This window comes from Sus scrofa, chromosome 12 (genome assembly GCF_054392235.1).
Source record: "Sus scrofa isolate SSC_HxYL_T2T_F1_AM1 chromosome 12, Sscrofa_HxYL_maternal_Yorkshire_Landrace_v2.0, whole genome shotgun sequence".
Lineage (NCBI taxonomy): Eukaryota > Metazoa > Chordata > Mammalia > Artiodactyla > Suidae > Sus > Sus scrofa.
The window spans coordinates 27,590,705-27,607,314 of NC_139394.1; the positions used below are offsets into that span (position 1 = coordinate 27,590,705).

A 16,610-nucleotide genomic window follows, 5' to 3' on the forward strand; every position below is an offset into this window, starting at 1 on the left:
CTTTGTGCCACAGCAGGAACTCAACCTGTTTTTTCTTCTTTCTTTTTTTTTCCCCACTTTTTAGGGTCCTACCAAAGGCATATGGAAGTTCCCAAGCTAGAGGCTGATTCGGGAGCTGTAGCTGCTGGCCATAGCAACAGCCACAGCCATGTGGAATCCAAGCCACGTCTGTGACCTACACCACAGCTCACGGCAATGCCAGACCCCTAACCCACTAAGTAAGGCCAGGGATCAAACATGCATCCTTGGAGTTCTCATTGCGGCCCAGTGGAAACGAATCCGACTAGGAACCATGAGGTTGCAGGTTTGATCCCTGGCCTTGCTCAGTGGGTTAAGGATCTGGCATTGCTGTGAGCTGTGGTGTAGGTTGCAGACACGGCTCAGATCTGGCATTGCTGTAGCTCCAATTAGACCCCTAGCCTGGGAACCTCCATATGCCGCAAGTGCGGCCCTAAAAGGACAAAAAAGACAAAAAAAAAAAAAAAAAAAAAAAACCCGCATCCTTATGGATACTAGTCAGGTTCATTAACCACTGAGCCACAACAGGAACTCCAGGAACTCCTTAACTTTTTAAAAGGTATTTGTGGAGTTCCTGTTTTGGCTCAGCAGTAACGAACCCCACTAGTATACATAAAGACTTGTGTTTGATCCCTGGCCTGGCTCAATGCGTTAAGGATCCCATGTTGCCATGGGCTGTGGTGTAAGTCACATACACGGCTCAGATCTAGTATGGCTGTGGCTGTGGCATAGGCCTGCAGCTGCAGCTCCAGTTTGACCCCTAACCTGGGAGCTTCCATATGCTGTGGATGTGGCACTAAAGGACAAAAAAAAAAAAAGAGGTATTTGTTTTTGAATAGGTAGCAGTAACAAAAAATGAGGCTAGGCAAACAGGTAACCAAAAAAAATTCAAATTGAGGATTTGATAATTAAATTTAAAAGTTTATTTATATCATAATGACCTAGAAGATGCTTTTATTTTATTTATTTATTTTGTCTTTTTGCCTTTTCTGGGGCCACTCCTGCAGCATAATGGAGGTTCCCAGGCTAGGGGTCTAATCGGAGCTGTAGCCACTAGCCTACACCAGAGCCACAGCAACGCAGGATCCAAGCCACATCTGCTACCTACACCACAGCTCACGGCAATGCCAGATCCCTAACCCACTGAGCAAGGGCAGGGATCAAACCCGCAGCCTCATGGTTCCTAGTCGGATTTATTAACCACTGCACCACTACGGGAACTCCTAGAAGATGCTTTTAATCAATATAGATTTCAATGCCTAAGATATAAATGTTTACTACTCTTCAGGATGAACTTTTCTTCTAAAAAATCAGTGTTGTCTTACTAACCATTTATTTGTTACTACAGGGTACTACTGTTGTATTCTAATTAGAAATGTCTACCAGGAGTTCCCGTCGTGGCGCAGAGGAAACAAATCTGACTAGAATCCATGATGCAGGTTCGATCCCTGGCCTTGCTCAGTGGGTTAAGGATCCAGTGTTGCTGTGGCTGTGGTATAGGCCAGCAGCTACAGCTCCAATTTGACCCCTAGCCTGGGAACCTCCATATGCTATGGGTGGGCCCTAAAAAGCAAAAAACAAACAAACAAAATATTGGAGCATCATGGTGCTAACATGATTTTCGAGATCACCTAGCCCTATATTTGCAAATGCAGAAATAATCCCTACATTACTCTGACAATAGTTCTAATGATCTTAACATTTCAATTTTTCAGATGGCTAAATATTTACAGAATATCTACTATGTATAAAACAATGTAGGTTAAGTATCTACAATAACTATACTCAGGAGTAGTCACATTTTCGTATATGCCTAACTCAAAGGACTTACTGAAGAACCGTTTTGGAAGTTTTAGCATAACTTGGCACCAACAGTAAGAACAATAACTTGAACGCACAAAAAAGAATTTTAAATAGCCAGGCTTTGAAATTTGAACTTTAGCATACTTAACTATCCATCCAACCAACCAACAAATATCTAATACCTACCGCATCACAGTAGTTTAGTGGGGGGATTAAAGCAAAAGGTTAGCTGGATATAACACTGAAAGTTCTACAAAAGGGGAAGGACAGTATGCTATGGGAAGATATTAAATCCATACTTGGGTATCATAAAAGGCATTCCAGAATTGACACCTGAAAAATGAATAATGGTAGCCAGGAAACAGAAGAGAAAGAGTGCCAACAGAGAGGAAGCTTTTAAGAAGACCTGGAGGGAATACTTTTTGCCTAACAAACTCAAGGGGTTCAGTATGGTTCTAAAAAGAGAAGATTAGTCTGGTAAAATATAGAGCAGCCAGGAGTTCCCTTGTGGTGCAGTGAGTTAAGGATCTAGCCTTGTCACGGCAGTGGCTCATGTCACTGCTGCGGTGTGGGTGTGATCCCTGGCTTGGGAACATCCACATGCTATAGCCATAGCCAAAATGTATACATATAAAGAAAGAAAGCAGCCAAATTATAAATCTTCGTATGTTAGGAACTTTAGTGATTTCAACAACTTTAGACAGAGCAAGTAATGGCTTTTAAGTGTGGAAACTATATGATCAGATTTCCATTTTGGAGAGATCTGGATAATGTGATGGGCAGTTTATATAGTGGCAATACTGGAAATAGACAGATTAGGTATGGGACAGTTACAGTTATCCAGTTATTCAGAAATAGTCAATGGTACTTCCTATATGCCAGACCTGGTATTGAGTGTGCATGAAAAAAGTTCCAGCTCCTCAGAGTAGTGAAAATTATTTTCAGAGTAGTAAAAATGGATCTGAAGAGTAAAGAGATTCCAGTTAGATTTAAAAGTTGAACCAGCTATAATGGAAAAAAATAAAAATCATTAAAATTTTTTTTAAATGTAAAAAAATAAAAATAAAAGTTGATAACAGGGAGTTCCCTGCGTGGCCCAGCAGAAATGAATCCGACTAGTATCCATGAGGATGTGGGTTCGACCCCTGGCCTCAATCAGTGGGTCAGGGGTCCAGCAATGCCCTGAGCTGTGGTAGAGGTCACAGATGAGGCTTGGATCCCGAACCGCTGTGGCTGTGGTATAGGCCGGCAGCTGTAGCTCTTATATTCGACCCCTAGGCTGGGAACTTCCAAATGCTGCAGGTGCAGCCCTAAAAAGCGAAAAAAAAAAAAAAGAAAGAAAGAAAGAAAACAGGGAGTTCCCATTGTGGCTCAGCAGTAACCAATCCAACTAGCATCCGTGAGGACATGGGTTTGATCCCTGGCCTTGCTCCAATGAGTTAAGGATCCGGCATTGCAGTGAGCTATGGTGTGGGTTGCAGATGAAGAGGCTCGGATCCTCCATTGCTATGGCTGTGGCGTAAGCTGGCAGCTATAGTTCTGATTCAACCCCTAGCCTGGGAATTTCCATATGCTGTGGCTACAGTCCTAAAAAGACAAAAAAATAAATAAATAAATAAAAAATGAAAGTTGATGGAGTTCCCATCATGGCTCAATTGTTAACCTGACTAGTATCCATGAGGATGTGGGTTCAATCCCTGGCCTTGCTCAGTGGGTTAAGGATCCAATGTTGCCATGAACTGTGGTGTAGGTCGCAGAAGCAGCTTGGATCCCGAGTTGCTATGGCTGTGGCGTAGGCAGGCAGCTACAGCTCTGATTGAACCCCTAGGCTGGGAACCACCATATGCCACGGGTGCGGCCCTAAAAAGACAAAAAAAAAAAAAGAAAAAAGAAAGTTGAAAACAAAGAAGGTAGCAATGGAGATGAAAGGGATAGAACAATTAAGAATGGTGACCAGGGATTTCCTGCTACGGTACAGTGAGTTAATAATCTAGCTTGTCTCTCTGGCAGTGCTGGTTCAATCCCCAGCCCAGCACAGTGGGTTAAGGATCCAGCACTGCTAAAGCTGTGCTGCAAGTTGCAGCTGCAGCTCAGATTAGATCCCTGGCCCTGGGAACTTCCACATGCCACAAGGAAGGAAGGAAGGAAGGAAGGAAAGCAAGCAAGCAAGTAAGCAAGCAAGCAAGCAAAGAGAAGGAACCTGTCCAGGTAGATGGTGGTATCCCTCATGAAGACTGGGAAAAGATGATGATCAAGCTTAGGAGATAAGTTCAGTTTTGGACATCTCAGGAGATATCTGTATCCAATAAACAACAGTAATAGGGATCTAAAATTCCAAAGAGAAATCTGGCTTTAAAAGGCTGTTCTTGAGGGAGGGAAGAGGGAGTGGGATGGACTGGGAGTTTGGAGTTAGTAGATGCAAACTATTACATTTAGAATGGATAGACAAGGTCCTAATGTATAGCACTGGGAACTATATCCAATTTCCCATAATAAACCCTGATGGAAAAGAACATAAAAAAGGCACAGTTTGGGCCATGGTACAGTGGATTAAGAATTCAGCTGCAGAGGCTTGGGTCCATGCAAAGATGTGAGTTTGATTCCCTAGTCTGGTGCATCAGGTTAAAGGATCCAGCAGAAACCTGCAGCTCAGATTCAGTCCCATGGGAACTTCCATATGCCACAGATTCAGCCATAAAATTAAAAACAAAAAAATTTTAAAATAATATATATTATGTATAATTGAGTCAAGACACTTTGCTGTTTAGCAGAAATTGGCACAACACTGTAAATCAACTATACTTTAATAAAAGTTAACTTTAAAAATGAATAAATTTTTAAAAATAGGCTGTTCTTAGTAGGCTATTCGTTCCATGAGGTAAGAATCCTGTCTATTTTACTCACCACTGTATTCCCCAAAAACACAGTAAGAGGCACAAAGTTGGCACTCAATAAGTATCAGTTAAATGAATAAGATACACATTTTGGGAGTTCCCGTCATGGCGCAGAGGACAAATCTGACTGGGAACCATGAGGATGCAGATTTGATCCCTGGCCTCGCTCAGTGGGTTAAGGATCTGGCGTTGCCGTGAGCTGTGGTGTAGGTAGTAGACACGGCTTGGATCTGGCGTTGCTGTGGCTGTGGTGGAGGCCGGATTAGACCCCTAGCCTGGAAACCTCCATGTGCCCCAAGTGTGACCCTGAAAAGTCAAAAAAACAAAAAAACAAAAAAAACAAAAAAACAGATAGACATTTTGGAATAGTCAACAAATGGTAAGTAATCCCATCAGAAAGGATAACATGAGCTAGGCAGAGGATCTTAGAGCACCAAGGAATACCAAAACTAATGTAAGAGAACTCCACAGAGTAGTAAAATAAGAGGAAAACCAAGAGATTACAAAGTCAAGAGAAACAACATTTCTATCTCTCTCTTTTTTTTTTTTTTTTTTTTTTTTTTGGTCTTTTGGCCATTTCTTGGGCCGCTCCCGCAGCATATGGATGTTCCCAGGCTACGGGTCGAATCGGAGCTGTAGCCCCCAGCCTACGCCACAGCCACAGCAATGCAGGATCCAAACCGCATCTGTGACCTACACCACAACTCACGGCAGCTCCGGATCCTTAACCCACTGAGCAAGGCCAGGGATCGAACCCGCAACCCCATGGTTCCTAGTCAGATTCATTAACCACTGAGCCACGACGGGAACTCCAAAACAATGTTTCTTAAGGAGTGACTAAAAACGTCAAACGCTGGAGTTCCCATTGGGGCTCAGAGGTAATGAACCTGACTACTAGCCATGAGGATGCATGTTCACTGGCAGCTGCAGCTCCAATTTGACCCCTAGCCTAAGAACTTCTATATGCCACAGGTACGGCCCAAAAAAGAAAAAAGAGTCAAATGTTGCTGAGAGGTCAACTATGAGAAGGAATAAAACAGAAAATAGAAAAAAATGAATTTATGAGAGCTACTTACTTTTGGGTATTTTCAGGAATGTGAGTAAAAGAAACTCTATTATGCCTAAAGTTTCATATCTAAATAATTACTCTTGTGAAATGAATTATTTCCTACATGGGCAGCTTACCCTTTTTTGGGCCATACCCATGGCTTACAGAAGTTCCTGGGCCAGGGATCAAACCCCCGTCACAGCAGTGACAATGCCACATCCTTAACTCACTGCGCCACCAGGGAACTTCAGTTTACCCTTTTATAAACCTGTTTGTCCAACCTCATGAGCCTACCTCTACTCTTCATCACATCACCTTCCTTTTTTTTGCTTTTCAGGGCCACATCTGCAGAATATGGAGGTTCTCAGGCTAGGGGTCGAATCAGAGCTACAGCTGCAGGCCTACATCACAGCTCACGGCAATGCTGGATCCTTAACCAGGGATCGAACCCACAACGTCATGGTTCCTAGTCGGATTCATTAACCACTGAGCCATGACGGGAGCTCCAACACATCACCCTTTTTATTTCCTGTGTAACATCTATCACAACCTGTAAATAACTGCTTTGTTTATTCTTTAATACAATATAAACTCTAAGAAAGCAAGAGCTACCTTCCTTGTCTGTTTTGTTTATGGCCACATTCCCAGAGTCTAAAACAGTTTCTGGCTCAATAAATAGTTCTTTCTGATTATTCATGTGTCCTGTTTGTTTTTCTATCTACCAATAGGAATTAATATGGAAGAACTGGAAGATTTTCCTCCCAACCCTTAAAAAGTACCTCCAAGGAGTTCCCCTGGTGGCTCAGAGATGCTGCCAATCCCACTGCACCACAGGGGGAACTCCCAAATTAGTGTTTTTAAGTTCCTAATAATAAATAATTCTGCATCCTCAACATGAATAATGCCCTATTATATTGATTAATACGTAAGTTTCCATGGTTCAGTTCAAACATTTTTGGCTAAACTATCCCAAATCACTACACGCCAGAATTCCTAAGTGAATTTCATAAGTTGCTTTCAAACTAATAACTAAATATCACCAACCAAATTTTCTAAATGTACAGAATTTACACACATACATTTCTGGGTGTTTTGTTTTTTTTTTTTTTTTTTTAGGGCTGCACCCTTGGAAGAGGTTCCCAGGCTAGGGTTTGAATCGGAGATACAGCTGCCAACCAATGCCACAGCTATAGCAACACAAGATCAGAACCGCCTCTGCAACCTACACCACAGCTCATGGCAATGTCAGACCCTCAACCCGGTAAGCAAGGACAGGGTTCGAACCTGTGTCCTCATGGATACTAGCCAGATTCATTTCCACTGAGCCATGACAGGAACTCCTCCTTCACTTTTTTAAAGTGTTTGAAAACTTTATGTCAAATGTTAACACCCAGTAGACTAGCAGTTTGTTCTCCTGTACCAACAGATCATCTGTGCACATATATAAACTACCTTTCCCCTACTGTCCCACTTTAGTGGAATAAAACCTACCTAATGGCAAAGTGAAATTTCTTAGAATTATGGCTAAAAATCTGAACAACCATCATAATTACTAATTTAAATAACAACTGTGCTACAGATACAAAATAAACTTAATGTTGAAGCAAATACGGAATTTCCACTTTTAACATCCCAAGTCTTCAACAGCCACCATAAGTAAATATAAGTAAAATATACAAAATTACTCTTCACTCCAGTCATATTTTCCTTTTTAAAATGTTTATTAAAGAGATGAACTTGCATTGTAAATTATTTTGCAAACGAATCAAAACTTTAACACTTTTGATTAAAATATTCTTATGAATGAGAACTATAACATTAACACCACAGCCACAGCAATGCCACATCTGAGCCACACCTGTGACCTACACCACAGCTCACAGCAACACTGGATCCTTAACCTACTGAGCGGTGCCAGGGATCGAACCCACATTAGGAACTCCCCCTGCCCATAAATCTTATCACTTATTCCCATGTTCATCTGCTTCCAAAGAAAAATCTCATTAAAGTCTTCATATAATCAATTTTGTTACTGCTTTTAAGTGCTAATTAATTAGAAAATTCTCAGTAATCTCTCTAACCTCTGTATTTAATCACCCCGTTTTTTTAGATAAAAAAACCACAGAAAAGCAGTCATAAAATGACATGACAAAGATATTCTCCCTTCAACCCATTCTCTTCATATATGCCTCCAAAATCAAAAACGATGAAGAGGGAACACTGTCATTTTTATGTACAAGCTTCCTGCACCCAATAATGCTAAATAAACTCTCACTTTAAAACTAAATACTTAAGAAAAAGGTTCTTTAACTTATTTGTCTACTTTAGAGAAGTTTTCCTTTTTTTTTTTTTTTTTTTTTTTTTTTGCTTTTTAGGGCGACATCCCCAGCATATTGGAGGTTCCCAGGCTAGGGGTACAATTGAAGCTACAGCTGCTGGCCTACACCAGAGCCACAGCAACGCAGGATCCAAGCCGCATCTACAACCTACACCACAGCTCACGGCAATGCCAGATCCTTAACCCACTGAATGAAGCCAGGGATGGAACCAGCAACCTCATGGTTCCTAGTTGGATTCGTTTCTGCTGCTCCATGACAGGAACTCCATAAGTTTTCTTTTTTAAACGATTCAAAACAAATCATGTCTATTTTAAAAGAATCAGAACTTACACAAACAAAAACAAAAAACATTAACGTATTCTTCCCAAGAACATCTCTCTCCAGATGTTTTTTAAAATCACCAATTTATAGATAAATTTTCCATAGACTCACAAGGCTTACTCTGGGTAAAGTAGACAGAAGAGTCTAGCTGAAGAAGTGAAATATAAGCTGAGCTAAAAGTGAGGAACTAGCTAGGGTGAAGTTCTGAGGAAGAAGCATTCTAGGTCAAGGAAATAGCACTGGCAAAGATATCAGACAGGACTTGGTTGAGGAATGGAAAAAAAAATAAATGGCTGAAGCAGGGAGCCCAAAGGCCAAAATGGTGAGCAATAAAATGACAGATTTCTCCATTAGCATTTGAAACTGCTCACAAATCTATCTCAACTCAGCCCTCCTTCAGGCTGTTTATATTTACAGACTCACAAAACCAGCAGGCTAATTTTACACAAAAATTTCAAATAGGAGTCCCTGCTGTGAGGCGATGGGCATCTTGTGGAGTGCTGGGACACTGGTTCCATCCCCAGCCCAGCATAGTGGGTTCAGGATCCATCACTGCAGCAGCTGTGGCTCAGGTCGCAACTGCATCTCTGATCTTACCCCTGTCCCAGGAACTCCACATGCCGCAGGGACACCAAAAAAAGGAAAAAAAGTTTTTTTCAGATAAAATAAAAAAGCAGAACGTATGCAAATTAAGTAATGTCACTATAATAAATATTAAATTTCTGATTCCTTGTGAGAATTCACACCTCCTAAAACATCCTCATCATTAAAACATCCTCCTAAATTTGCACAAAGGTGCTTAGAATTTACTTTACATTTTCTGATGATGGACAATTTCCACGCTTTCAAACACTCTAGCAGTCAATACCTAGGCATTTTTGCTATAAAAGCAGACTCTCAGTCTCTGTATTAAAGGCCACAAACAAAGCACTCACAGAAAATTAAACACAGAATTCACTTCTGCATATCAGCCAGAGAGACTGAATTTCTGAGCACTGGATAAAAAACTTGTTTTATGATCTCCAGTGAAAATTGCTAACAGGATGATTTTATGTTTGTGGTCTGGAAGTTGGCTTATCTAGCATTTCATCAATGTTTTCTATTCTCAGGTCATGAACCTTTGCCCAAAGGTTTCATTATAAAGGATTTATAGATGTATTTGAAAAAGCATAAATTATAAATAAAGTCTTTGGGTAATCTATTTTTATTCTTTTTTAAGCCATGCCCATGGCATGTGGCAGTTCCTGGGCCAGGGATGGAATACATGCCAGAGTAGTGACCATAGCTGCTACAGTGACACCACCAGATCCTTAATCTGCTGCACCACAAGGAACTCCAGGATAATCTTCTTTTTAAGTCATTTACTTAATTTTTTCTTTTTTTTTATTACTCAATGAATTTATTACATTTATAGTCGTACAATGATCATCACAATCCAGTTTTACTTAAGAAATTAATATATAGTCCACAGTCTAGCAGCTCAGTCAGTTTATCCTCTGATTCCGCAACCTGTAGCAAATGGTTTTCCTGGCACGTGTGACCCTGGCATTTTGCCCATGTTTACATGAACTGACAGGAGTTTAAAGCTGAAGGGATGGAATTCCCATCGTGGTGCAGCAGAAACAAATCCGACTAGGAACCATGAGGTTTCGAGTTCAATCCCTGGCTTCTCTCAGTAGGTCAAGTATCTGGTGTTGCTGTGAGCTGTGGTGTAGGTCACAGGCACGGCTCAGATCTGGCGTTGCTGTGGCTGTGGCTTAGGCCGGCAGCTACAGCTCTGATTAGACCCCTAGCCTTAGAACCTCCATATGCTGCGGGTACAACCCTAAAAAAGGCAAAAGAAAAAAAAAAAAAAAAAAAAAGGCTGAAGGAATCCATTTCTTTTATCTGTGGTCACAGGTCATGCTGGGCCTGCTCCTCACCTGTGTGTTTATTTGGTTAATTCCACTGTCTTTCCATGTACATCCACACACTGGCAAGGGCCTGTCTGAGCATGAAGATATAGCATGTCGTTTCATGAGGAGTATATGAACTCTGCCATAAACAGTGCTAATAAATTACTGGAAATTGTGATTCTATCCTTAGATTGTTTTTCAACACCTTCTTCCCTATATACTTGGAAATGCTCCTGAAATAAAGCCAATTTTCCTTGGCAAATTCAATGGCAATCCTGTGAGACAAATGGATCACAAAATCAGAACTAAAAATCATCATACAAACCTAAGAAAAAAGAAAAAAACTAGCTGACCTGGTACGAAGGCGTATGTGACAAAAAGTCTACATGGTTGTACTATTTAGTGTTAGGAAATTAGCTACTAAACAGATCTCACATCCTTAAAGTTTTTCAAATATTTCTGAAAATATTTTGTTGTCTTTCATTTCTTCAAGTCATTCTCTCAATAATTATTTAGCTTCCTTCAATTACCATGTATTTAGCCAGTTGTGCTAGATGCTCAGGAAACAAGGATGATTAACTTCATCTGCATTAACTACTAAGTTCCAGAGAAATAACGCCAACACAGCCTGAAAACTAAAATGCTTAAACTGTCTCAAGATGTCAAAGACGTATCACTGGCAGTCCAGAAATCCAAAAGGTTCACAAGATGAGGGCACCGGGGTCACACCGCTGAGGCGCAAAAGTTAGAAGGCAGCCAAGTGCACCTGTAAACTGCAGTCTATGAAAAGGGTTGCCAGATGTCATCTACACCTCCAACCCGCCTCCCACCGCGCTCCCATCCTCTTTATCAGAGTTTTTAAAGGGAACTGTCCAAGGTTACCACCTGACAGGAAGGAATACTTTGATGTGGGCTACCAATAAAATAAAAATGCACACTCTCTATATTTAGAGTATTGCTATACAACATCTAAGTGTTGACAAAGTGTCAACCATGGTACATAAAACAAAACAAAAAAAACCCCTCCTTCTCAACAGGGTTAAAACGTCAATAAGAAACTGACCGAAAGAGGGAGATCTCTAACTTCCCAAAACAGCAACCCCCAGGAAAGGTACTGGAATCAGCGGAAGTTACTGAGGACAGAAGTGTTTAAATGCCCCCCTTCCCCAGCCCACGGTAAAAGTTTGAATCGCCGTCTATCTCACACGGTGGTCGGAAACTTCCCTAAACAACAGGCAAGCGGACACCCTAAACTCCTCTCTCAGCCAACCCGAGGTGCCCTCAAGCCAGGCTCTGGCTTCCTCCCCCATCTCAGCCTCGTCTGGACACTCACTAGCCTGCCTCAGGGTCCAAACCCGGCCGGTGGTTCCGCGACCTCACGGCCTCCGGGCTCAGTCAGGTGGGCCTCGGCCTCAGGCCCGCCCCCAGGAGACCTCCGCGGCGCTCCTCTCCTCCCGGGACAGACCCGTGACCCCGGCCCGCCCTCAGGCCCAGCCCTCGCCCTCCCCGCCGGCCGGCCCTCACCTCCTCAGCGTGCTTGCGCAGCGCCTTCTCTCGCTCGTACTGGGTGATAAGCTGCTCGTTGTCGTCCCGCAGCAGCTCCAGCTCCACCTGGTGCTCCTGATCCTGCGCGAACACCGAGTCCAGGTTCTCCAGCACGGCCACCACCAGTGGCATCAGCTCCTTGACCACCTCCTCGTCGTAGCGCCCGATGAGCCTCTCGAACTCGCGGTAGATGGAGCCGGCCAGGCCGGACACCCTCTCAGACATCACGGCCCCGGAACCACCGGGCTCCTCCTGGTACACCACACCGTCCTCCAGCTCCATGGTTGCGGGCGGGCGGCCTGCCTGCCCGGGGCGTCACCGGCTGAAGGAGCGACTCGGGCCCGTACGGGACGGGCCGCTGGAGCTAGGGCTGGGGCTGGGCCCGGCGGGGTGGGGGCCGGGGCCGTAGGAGGGGAGGGGTGAGGCGAGCGCACTCAGCCCAACCGCCGCTGCACCAACTGCCGGGGCGGCCGGGCCGCGCGCGCCACACGTCACTCGTGGGGCGGTACCCGCGCCGCGTCGGCCTGTAGGGCGGGGCCCCGCGGGAGGCCGGGCGAGGCCGGGGGCGGGGCCGAATGCGTCACTATGCGCCGGCGGAGGCGGCGTGGCGTCAACACTCGGCGCCGCGCGACGTTGGTACGCCAATGGGAAAGTCTGCGAGAGAGGATGGCGAGAACTGCTGCCCCGGGCGGGGTTTGCTGGGCGAATCCCAGAGGAAAGGGAGGGGTTCTGGAAGAGTGACTAGCAGTCCAGAATTAGCATAGCTAACATTTTATTACTTTTTGCAGCTCACAGAGGGTTTTCTCGTTTGTTCTTCACAGCAGGCTTAGTGCTGTAGAAGTTTGGCCTTCGTTTCACAGACAAGGAAAGTAGGCCCTGAAAAGTTAGGGTTCACTCAAGGTCACACAGCTAGAACGGGAAGGAGGATAATCTGGGATTCAAACCAATTATGTCTGAGAAGTCCCGACCTAGAGAAGTGGAAAACAGAGAGAGAGAGAGAGAGAGAGAAAGCAACCTTAAATGAGACGAGGTCTGCCTCAGTGATAAGGTGGTCTTGAGTAGGATAGAATTATTTGGGGAAAAGTAGATTAAGGAAAAACTTAAACATAAGACATGCGCGGCATCCTGGAGATGAGTAAAACTGGAACACCACATCTTGCACTTTCCCGTACACAATTTTCTCTGCCTCTCCTGGCCAGCTTGGGAGCATGGCATTTCCTGGCTCCAGCCACCCGCCTTTCCTCTAATCTTGAGGAAGTGGGGTGGGGCGGGCTAATAGGGGGTTGGGGAGTGAAAGAGGAAAGAGGTGGAGTCACTGAAGTGAGTAAGTCCTGTTATACTTGAGGTTTCCACCACCTGGTAAAGAATCACGTGTGGGGAATGACACAACACCCAAACCCCTGGAGGGCTGAGTTAAGGATCACTTCCCAGTGCTTCTTTTAGCCTCCGCAAATGCAGAAGACACTCTTAAAACCCCTTATCTCCAGGGGAGGTCACTCAGAAGTTCTCTGGCCTCTACTCTAAGAATAGGGTAGGGCTGGCAGGACTTGGATAAAGAATGGTTTAGCGCTGGAGTCAGCTACCTCTCAGGATCATAAATACCCTCAACTTGGTATTTAAAGTTCAAGTTCTCCCCATCAAGCACAAACTAGTTCTCCAAAGTTTCCCAAATTTAGACCCACTTGGAGACTCACAAAAGCAGTAAGGAGGTTAGCTAAGCTATAAACTCAAAATGACAAAAATGAAGATACTAAGCCTGGAGTTCCGACGTGTTGAGGCAGAATACTAACTCAGGTAGTCAGCATAGGAGCATGAGCTTTGATGCATTCTTTGATATGGCTATTGATTAACATTTGTGGTTTAAGGACTCCAGAGCAACATCCTCACAGGCCTTGTTTGCTATAAAAAGTGTACCTACACCCACATGGACCTTAATCTCTAACCCCCTCCTCAATTGACAGAAAAGAAATGAGAGGAAGTGTGCCTCAGTCTAAGGGAAGAAAAGGGCGAAGAAGTCATAAGACTTATGGGACATTTCCACCTCTAAAACCCCTGTTGGACAAGGACTGATATAGGTAACTGGGCAAGGCCAATGAGAGAAAACCACATTTTTCTGGACCCCAGGTTGGAAACCCCCATCTTTAAAGGATAAAAACCCCTATAGGACAGTAGAGAGCAGGGCCTCTTCCCCCCACCCACCCACCCCCAGCAGCCCTGGGAGCTATTTGCTTTCCTATTACAGTAAAGACTTTGCTTGCTGCCTTTGTGTTCACGAAGTTCATTCTTCAGCTTTGCAAACAACTCAGATTCTGGTAACATCTTTCCAGCATCATCTTTTGGGGGCTCATCCAGGATCCGATCCAGTACACCATCGCTCACCAGGTAAGCAGCAGCAAGCTTGCACTTTCTACTTTATTCAGTTTCGTTTGCCTCTGAGAGGAGGGTGAGTGTGTGAATGAGCATCCAAGCCTGAGACGTGTCCTGAACACAAATCGAGTGCAGAGTCCCACACCGTGGTTCCACTGAAGCTCCTAAGCAACCTCATACAGCTAAAAGGCAGCCCTCCTGAGTCCAGTTGGGCCAAGAGTCCAGTCAGGGGTTTATACCATCCTGCCGTATGCCAAACGGGGTGTCCCAAGAGGGAGACGACCAGAGATGGACAAAGCATCATGAGGCAAACTTTCATTCCCTTTCCCACACCCCGAAATCGCCTCTCTATGTAGTCTATAGTGTTTCTAAAGCATTTGGGAAGTCACAGTTTACTACATTTCTGAAGGTTAGCAATTGTTGAATGGCAGGTGAGGAACAAAAATGTTGTTTTTTGTGAATTCTTGAAGGGTGATGAAGGGTTTAAAGTAGCCATCCCTGACGCCTTACGGGACTCTCATCTCCACCTTTCTCTTCCTTCCTCTGCTTTCCTCCTAAAATGCTTCCTAGGAGCTAGCGTTTACAGTAAGTGATGTTAGTTGAGTGGCTGGAGTCCAAATTTTGATGGAAATCTTTTAGTGGCATCCCTAAGAGGACAAGACACAAAGAGACCCCTTGCACTGTGTGTGTGTGTGGGGGGGGACGTTAAGGGCTATATGGACAAAAGTCCTCATAATCCAGTTCTCTAAATTTAGGGAGTTCCCCTTGAATTATAAGTCCATCCCATTATATCGTACTTACAGTCTTTTATCCCTTGCTATTTTTAGCCAATTCAGCACCCCCTTGGGCTTTAGGCCAATTATTACCCCCTCTTATGTGACTTCAGCCTTGTCCCCTATGCTGGGATCAGTCATTGTTATATTCTTCTTGTCAAACAATGCCCAATCTCCTTAGGAGTCCTTTAAAGGGCTCGACTAATGCAATCCTTTATCATTTCCTTTGCCACTACCTCAAATGGAGCTGCGGGGGCAAAGGAAATAGACCTCTAGATGGTAAGACTACCCTGAGTTATTACCATTCCTGTGAGGGAGAAGGAGTTCATAACTAGTATTCATCCAAATTAGGCCAAGTGTTTAGTCTCAGAGCCAGGCATAGTCAGTTTTGCTTTTTGCTATTTTCTTTCACCCTGGTTGGAGAAACCGGCAGCTGGTTCATCCAATTTACCCATTAACTGTGGCTTAGGAACTTTCCTAACATATATAAATAGAGGGCATGTCAGAGTGAACATCCTAGGATTCTGAAGCTCAGGACAGGGCCTGCATGCCTGAGTTTTCTGCACCTCTGTCCAGAGACAGGCAATGGGCAGGGACAGAAAAAGAGGCTACACTGGTAAGGAGTGGTTAATTCCAGTCAGCCTAAGGTCAGATGGGACTCTTGACCACTAACGTCTAACTGCTCTGTATAAGAGAGGGGACACCTCACATAATCGAGAAAGGACAATAGGAGCTGGATTCTGTTCTTTTCTCTTTTTCAGATGGGAGCCACATCCTCAAGCCTGGTACACACTTCAATAGCAACTCCTCTGACATGTGCCTTTAAAAAAAAAAAAAAAAAAAAAAACTGGAAAAAGTTTAACCCTCAGACTCGGAGAAAGAAACATTTAATTTTCTTTTGCATGAAAGCCTGCCCACTATATCACCTGTCAGACGGGGAGCGATGGCAATCTGAAGATGCTCTAGGTTATATTACTGTTCTCCAATTAGACCTATTTTGTAGATGAGAAGGGAGATGGTCAGAGATGCCTTATGTTCTTTACAATGAGGGAACGACACTGAACTGAAGAAGGCTTGTGGACTTCCCCAGCGGGTGATGCCACCTCCCTCAGGACCTAGATGGCCACCATGTCCTGGCCCAATTGTGTCAGGCCCACCCAAAGTTAATCAGCCTTCTCCAATACTGCCCAAGACTCCTCCTCTCCCCTCTCCAGTGCCAAAGTTATATCCCTCTTTACTCCCATTACAAGATGTAGCAAACAAAAATGGGGATTGATACAGATCCATGTGCCTTTTTCACTTCAGGACTTAAAGCAGATAAAAACAGATTTGGGAAATTTTGCTGACAACCCAGATAGATATATCGAGGTCTCTCAGGGTCTCACGCAGTCCTTTGAGTTATCCTGGAAGGACGCCATGGTACTACTAAAACAGATAAAGTCTTAGAAAATGCTCAAGACTGGGGAGATGAGCGGTATGCTATAAATGCCAGAGACAGATCAGAAGAGGAACAAACAAGATTCCCCACAGGGTGTCAGGTGGTTCCTATGAGCAATCCTAATTTATCTGCTAATGAGGGGGATAAAGACAATTGGCATAGAAATCAC

At 44.0% G+C, this 16,610-nt stretch overlaps 1 protein-coding gene across 6 annotated transcripts in view; it reads right to left on the minus strand.

Annotated features, from left to right (window-relative positions):
- SPAG9 (sperm associated antigen 9) overlaps positions 1–12,326 on the minus strand; it is a 143,813-nt gene extending 131,487 nt beyond the window's left edge. For all 6 annotated transcript variants that reach the window (XM_021067206.2, XM_021067204.2, XM_084984835.1 and 3 more), the window contains exon 1: positions 11,843–12,326. In XM_021067206.2, coding sequence (XP_020922865.1) covers positions 11,843–12,145 — 303 coding nt within the window. In that variant the 5' untranslated portion in view covers positions 12,146–12,326. The remainder of the gene's footprint in view (positions 1–11,842) is intronic.
- Positions 12,327–16,610: the final 4,284 nt, after the last annotated feature.